The following is a 7,398-nucleotide window of genomic DNA, read 5'->3' as shown; positions in this document are numbered from 1 at the left end:
GTCCGAACAATTTTCGTCGATAAAAAAAACAAAAAGCAAGTAATTTTAAATGGAACCAATTATGTTTACCCTGTTAAGCAATAGGGTTGTCTCCTCTCAATTTGTCTTTGTATGTCCACCTTTTTGAGTTTCCATTTTTGAATCATTCATTGCCAGTTAGCAAACAAGTTCATATCTATTTTACGGTTCATATAAATTAATCCTTTTGGAGTTTAGGGTTACTTTGTTTAAATATTTGAATCTAAATTTTTTCTTTAAAAGTATAATATATTTCATCATTACACCCAATACTTATTAGTAATTAAATAAGTTGGTTCGAACTGGTGTTATGAGTTAAATGGACACTAATTCGATTGGAAAATGACTAAACGACCCATTTTTTTTATTATAAAAATATAAATTGAATATGATGAATATAAGTAAGTAGGGTCATGCAAAGACGACTTGAAATGAGTGCTCTTATGTCATATTAACAAGACAATTCAATTACAATAATTTGCATGCATTACATAACCTCCAAAGACTAGCCTACTTAGACTCATCTATAGAACCTAAGGACCAATGCAGTTTAGGCAAAGTTATAAGAATAATTGATGAAATCGTTTTTTAAATTGATGGAAATAATTTATTTTTTAAATGCCAAAGTCTTTTAAATTGATGAAAACAAGTAATTTATAATTTCTAAATTTATATTATAAAACTATTTTGTATATTAATAAAAAATGAAGAGTTGAATATAATTATTTTGTTTGATAATACTTGAAAATTCGTTATTTTATAAATTTTAATTTTGAATAGTTTCGGATAAATATTAAAGATAAATTTTAAAGTAATTTAATTTTAATAAAATAAGAGTATAATTTATCTCAAAAATAAGAAAATTCATTGTGGACTGTAAAATTAGTTGAGGTCTAACAATTGTATTATATGGTATAATAAAAATAAAAAATATATATATAATCAAATATAACACTTTGCACGCTCTCAACTTACCCGTGAGATTTAAAAACTCCATAGATGATATATCAAATAATCACTCTTAAAAGAATTAAATGTAAAAACTTTTATTTTAATGATTTCTCAAACATACCATAATAATAAATAAATAAAATTAAATTTTGCATTACATTACTTTTTCTTTTTCAAAATTATTATTTAACAAATATAAATCATACTATGAATTATACTATTATATTTTGCTTGTGAAGATTAAAAATACCATAATTATATTGTGAATTATTATCTCTTGGACTTTTACATAAAAATTGAATTTTGAGGTCTAAAAAGTAAATAAATATAAATATTACATTTAAAAATGCATAATTTTAATGATCAAATATATAGAATTTTTACTCTAAAAATATATATCATTCTCGACTTATTAATATAAAAGAAAACAATTAATGAATGAAGTTGAAACTAGTTAAAGGGTAGATTGGACAATCTAAATTTCAACAACAATAATTTTCAACTATCATTCGATGTTGCCTAGCGGTTGTATTTGTAGCCTCTTATTTTTCTTCACCCAACCTCACCAATAATTTAATTCAGACGGCCCAATTTTCCTTTCTTACCCAAAATACCCTCAAAGCCTTCCAACCACATTTTTTTTTCGAATTCTAAAATTAAAATTGAAAAAAAAATCGAAAATTTCTCTGGAAAATTTCATAAAAATCTCCAAGTTAGATTACACGATTGGAAATTTGGAAATGATCCTCTTGATCATATCGCAGTGGCAAAAAAAAAAAAACTTATATGGGAAAAGAAATAAATTTCTCACTCTTTATATTATATTTAATCTTGGAACCCTGTTTTTTCAAAAATTGCGTTTCTGACCCTCCTCAGATCTCTTCCTTTCAAAGTCCTCCCTACCCCTTCATGAACCGAGAACGACGCGATCCTCGTCCTCGCCATTTGCTTCGCCAAAAACTCGTGAGGCGGAATCCTGACACCTCCTTCCGACCAATCATCGGCTTCCACGTCATTATCGTCGCTCTCCGATCTCCTCCGATTATCTCGGTACTCTTCCCTCAAGATCTTCGACCAGTCCGGTATGTTGACCGGCAGGGAGGCCGGCGCCCCTCCGACGACGGAATTCCCTCCGCCGCCGCGCTTGTTGGACTGCTTCTTCGCCACTCGACTGGTGGACCTGAACTCAGGCGAGTCGGAGCGAGTCGAGACACCGTTGTTGTAAATATCTGACTCGTCTAACTCAAATGCCGACGCCGAGTCGTGACTCAACGGCGATTGCAGTTGTTGTTCGCTGGACAGAAAGCGGTAGTTCGGTCTCGAGTAATAGCCTCTGCTGCTCGCCATCAAAAACCCAAAAAGAAAAAGGAAATCTCCCAAACTCCCTCTTCTCTTGTTAGTATTCCCTCTGTTTAATTTTCTAGCGGGGTTTTTTTTTTTTTTTTTTTTGAAAATAATTATTTGGTTTTGAGTTTCCTCTTTGGTTTTCTGATCATTTCGATCTGCTTTTATAAAGGTTGGCTTCCATAATGGATAAGGGTGGCTCGCTCAATTTAAAATTAAAAATAAATAAATAAATACAGCTTATAAAATTACAGAAACACCCCGTCAATTTCAGGGAAGGTCATCAATTTATATAAATTCACTAAATTACCTTGAAATCTGAATCCATTTTTTATTTTTATTAGATTTGAGTATTTTTTATTATTCGAAATTAATTAATTTGTTTGTCGAAAATTCAAATTTAATAATAAAAAATACAATCATCAATTTTTAATAATTTATAAAACTCAAGATGTAACTTAAAAAAACAAGCAAAATACGGTTGCGGAGGTTGTGATCTAGTGTTTCAACTTTCACGACTTCAAAAATATCCTTCCGATTGGACCGTTGAAAGTGGATAAACTTTGCGTGATTCGTTCAAGTATTTGACTTTTTTCTCGCTGAGTTGTTTTTATCCAAATTAACTCTACAACTAGGCTATTTCCCTAACACCCGGAGTTTTTAACTTGACCCGAATGATAACGACACGTGGATATACGAAACCACAGATGGATGCCACGTGGAAGGTTAGCAAGCGAGGGTGAGGGGCAAAGTTGGGAAAACAAATTTTGTCTCTTACTTGGTTTTGTCGTGACGTGAAAAATTGTTTTAGAGTGTGGGCGTTCTGGTTCGAGGAAGGAGGACAAGGGAGTGGTCCCCTTTCCTAAATGAAAGAGGATTTCGACACGTGTAAAATTGGCCCCACCATTAACACGTGGCTTACAGCCATTTAGTGAAAGGTAACGAGCGGGATCGCACGTGAAGTGGGGCCCAATCCTCTCCCGCTTGGATCTAGCGCGCCTTGGCTTGCCAGCTGGCTCGATCTTTTGACATATCCTCGACGTATCGCTAGACGAGAATTTTTTTTGGGGGGGGGGGGGTGTTGAAACTGAAACTCTAATTCACGTTTTGCTTGTGAAATTCAATTTCTTAATTAATTAATTAAGTAATTCACACCTTTTTAGATTTTAGACACATTTAAAATTAAACTAGATTATCTCACACTTCGTGGATAAAAGGAAAAAAAAATATGAAATGAAAATACATTTATTTATTTTTTATGAATTACAAGAGGAGGAGAGTAAAACTTAAACAGTAACGCGATTAGCACGACTTGAATCCAGACTACATCTGAAACAATAAACACTCTAATCATCAAGTTAACACATAAGGTTCAAAATATATTTATCTATAAATTTATAAGAGTAAACATTTCCTAGGATATTGATTAATGCCATGAAGGATTGAGGTTTGAATTTTAATATTATATTTTTAAAATAGTTTTTAATAAGCTTATAAATAATATTAAAAGATTTTAATGCTTTATTATTATCTTTAAAAAATTAAACTTTTTTAAGGAGATAACATTTGATTAATTTGTGACTCTAACTCAATTAATCCATTTATATATATTAGATTATCGAATATTCTTGATATGAGTTAAAATTTTATGTAATAAATATATTTAGGTTTAATGACAAATTTAGTCACTAACGTTTATATTTTTTCAAAATGACCCTAATTGTATTTTTGAGTTTATTTTTTGCCATCAACTTTTGTTCTTTTTTTTTAACTATTTTTCTAGTAGATTTAATGAAAGTATCGTTAAAAAAGTTAATGGGGAATGTAGAATTTCATATGTGGAATATTTTTAATGAGATGTAATTTATTACTTAAATAACCCTATAAGATAATTACATGTGAAAATAATAAAATAAATAAATAATACATGAAATTAAAAAATAACTCTTAATTTAAAGAAAATAAACGTAATTATCTAAAAATTAACTCAAGAATAAACGTATGAAAAATTGAAAATTTTGAAAAAAGAAAGAAAGAAAGATTGAAACATTGAATTTATCCGCTATATCTATTAAAAAACAGTTTGAAAAAAACTCAAAGGTTGATGGCAAAAAAAGCTCAAAAATACAATGAGTCATTTTGACAAAACATGTAAATGTTAGTGACCAAATTTATCATTAAGTCATATATTTATTAAAAGTTTATATAAAAATCAAATCAAGTTTTAATTGAAAATGGTAAAATTAAAAGTTATAAATTCATTGTCTTCTAAGGTCGATCTCATTATGCGTAAATTTTTATAGATTGTATATAAAATGTCTTAAAATAACAAAAATACCCTCATAATAATGTAACTTACTTTATATATATATAATATTTCAATCATTTTATGTAGGTGTGAGTTCCAACTCGTTAGAAACTTAATATATAATATAAATAACAAATCGTAAGATTGAAGTTTTGAAAATTTTAAGATTTTAGGTTTAAGTTTTACTCAAATTAACTTGTGCATAGACTTTTTTAGATTTTATTTTAGTTAACTATCACCATATGAGCTAATGGCCATATTTATTCTAATTTGAATTATCAACCTTATTGTCAAGGATGAATCTAATGAGGTAGTAGTGGCATTGAGCCCCAAAATAATAAAACTACATTTAGATTCTTTTAGAAATTATAAAATTATAAATTAGTACAACGATGAAATTATATTTTGATTTTTTTTAAAACCATAATTCAATTTTAATACTTAGAAAGAATTTCTAATCTTGTTACTACTTATCATGCTTTATAATGGATTGGACTTCAGTTATAATCATTTAAATTTATCATCAATAATTGCAATTATGTTTGTCATGCTTATATTGAGTAAGTTGGTCCTAAAAAATAAAAGTAATTTAATTCATGTCAATTTCGAAAGTGAGCAACTAAGGATAATAAATCATGACAATTAACGTTTCCATTAATTGTACATAATTTTGATTGATATAATAATCGGTTATGCCCTCAATGTTTATATATAATGTCAAGGGTTAGTGATAACTCAAGGATATAGAGTTATTACGTTTAATTTTATATTTCATTTAAGTTAAGAGTGGTTAAGAGTGTTTTAGTAGTTATTTTAATTATGTTTATGTTAAGTAGTTAATTTTTTAAGCTTTTATTTTAATAATGTTTTCCTATCAATTTAGATACTGAAAATGTGAATTTTTATCCTTGAAGGTGGCTAGTAGAACATTGAAAATGTGAAGAAAATAATACGCTGGATTTCACCAACTGAAGCCCCAATACTACGACATGTCATAGCGTCGAACCTGACAGGAACAAATTGGAAACTTCATACTTAAAGAGCATCACATAAGCTTTTGGGCTTAACTCTTCTTTTAATCAAGTGCTGATAATAATTAAGAACCAGAAAGAATAGGCTAGGCAAAACTGTAAAGGCCCAAAACACTTCCAAGAAGACAAAAATAAAATAGGAAAGGAGGTTGACCTAGTCTATCTTCTTTGCGGAGGATATAAATATCATATTTTTCAGAAAATAGGAGGGCAGTTGTCAGGGTTGAATAAACAAAACATAAAATTTAAGAGCAAGAGCGTCGAAAAAGAAGTAGAGAAGAGGAGGAAGAACGAGACAGAACGAATTGCGAAGAACCGCTGACATTCGACTCACATCTCTTTGTCTTTCTATTTACGTGTTATTTAATTTTTGTTCTGTTGTTTGAAACCATGGCTAAAATTTGTTTGAGTGTTTTTAGTTTGATGATTATGAGCTGAAAGCTTATTAGTTAGAATGATTATACCCTAATATGGGATTATTGATACTTTGTTAAGGATGCTTGATGCAATTTGAGGTTTATTCATTCAAGTGATTTTCATGTTTAATGCTTGCTATTGTTTGATCAACATTAGTGGGTAATCGAGCTAATTGCTAAATCTGAAAAGGTTGCGATTAATGGACATAAAACTTGAATGTTGCATGTTTAATTTCTTTGATGTTAAATTTGTAATGGTATAGACATATATTGTTACCGTGAATAATTTTGTAGGAACGGTGCTTGCAATTGTAATCTTGATATTAACTTGGCATATACATATGTTAAATTGATTAAAAAATTGAACGTAGTGACTTCGAGAGAAGCCTATAACTTGTTGATTCTGGATTAATAAATCATCGTGTTGTCGCAGCATTGCTACAACATTGTTACCAATAGTTGCATATTAGGGGGAAATAATTATTCTAGTCCTTCATCTCATTGCTATTAATTTGTGTTACTATTTTGAAATTGCTTCGTATAACTCCTTGCATCCACTCAAATTTCTATTTATTTTCCAAGTTTTTGTTGTTAATTTTTCAATCTATGTTTTAAAACTAGTCCTTGTGGAGACAATAACTCTAATATCTTTACTATATTTGTAACAGCCTAATTTTCAGTGGTGTCAAAAACAGTGGTTTGAGACCACCAAATCCGACGAGTAAGCTCGTAAATTTTAATATTTAGTATTTACGAGTCAAATATGGGTTTTAGAAAGATTTTTGAATTAGTAATTTGTGTTTTATAAGGATTTATTAGGTTAAGTGGTTTAGAAACTCAATTCTATAAACCGAGCCATAAATATTTTTATAAATATTTATGGAGTGTAATTAAGGTAGTTTTAAAATTTCGTTAGAAAATTTTAACGTTTTGATAGTTAATTATTTAAAAAGGAGTAAATTGAAAAAAGTACAAAACTTGCTAATTAAAAGAAATAGTGGTTAAATGGCTTAAATGGTATATAGGGAGGACTTAAAGAGTAAATAAGCCAAAATGAAATGGTGAGGCAAGATAAGTAGTGAAAATAATAATAATAAAAATTAGCCATTTAATGGAAAAATAGTAAATAAAGCAAAAATAAAACTACAAATTGAATTTTTAAAGGTTACTAAACAATTTCTTCTTCAATTGAGTTTAATTCTTGCCCTTTTCTTGTAATTTTTATGTTTTGAGATTTTACAATTAGGTCCAACTAAGTCTTGCTTTAGTTTTTGATTTTATTGAAAATTTTCAAAGTTACCATTGATGAATATAGGATGTTTTAGATGAA

At 29.0% G+C, this 7,398-nt stretch overlaps 1 protein-coding gene across 1 annotated transcript; it reads right to left on the bottom strand.

Annotated features, from left to right (window-relative positions):
- Positions 1-1,643: 1,643 nt before the first annotated feature.
- On the bottom strand, positions 1,644-2,459 carry LOC105788943 (hypothetical protein). Its single transcript, XM_012616043.2, has one exon. It carries the CDS (start codon positions 2,314-2,316, stop codon positions 1,795-1,797), a length of 522 nt encoding a protein of 173 aa, XP_012471497.1. The 5' UTR covers positions 2,317-2,459; the 3' UTR covers positions 1,644-1,794.
- Between the last annotated feature and the right edge of the window lie 4,939 nt (positions 2,460-7,398).

This window comes from Gossypium raimondii, chromosome 2 (genome assembly GCF_025698545.1).
Source record: "Gossypium raimondii isolate GPD5lz chromosome 2, ASM2569854v1, whole genome shotgun sequence".
Taxonomy (NCBI): Eukaryota; Viridiplantae; Streptophyta; class Magnoliopsida; order Malvales; family Malvaceae; genus Gossypium; species Gossypium raimondii.
The sequence above is the reverse complement of the archived record's forward strand: the minus strand, read 5'-3'. Positions and strand labels throughout refer to the sequence as shown.

Bases quoted from the DNA above. Each gene is read 5' to 3' on its own strand.
- LOC105788943 (XM_012616043.2), bottom strand. From the start codon at position 2,316: ATGGCGAGCAGCAGAGGCTATTACTCGAGACCGAACTACCGCTTTCTG.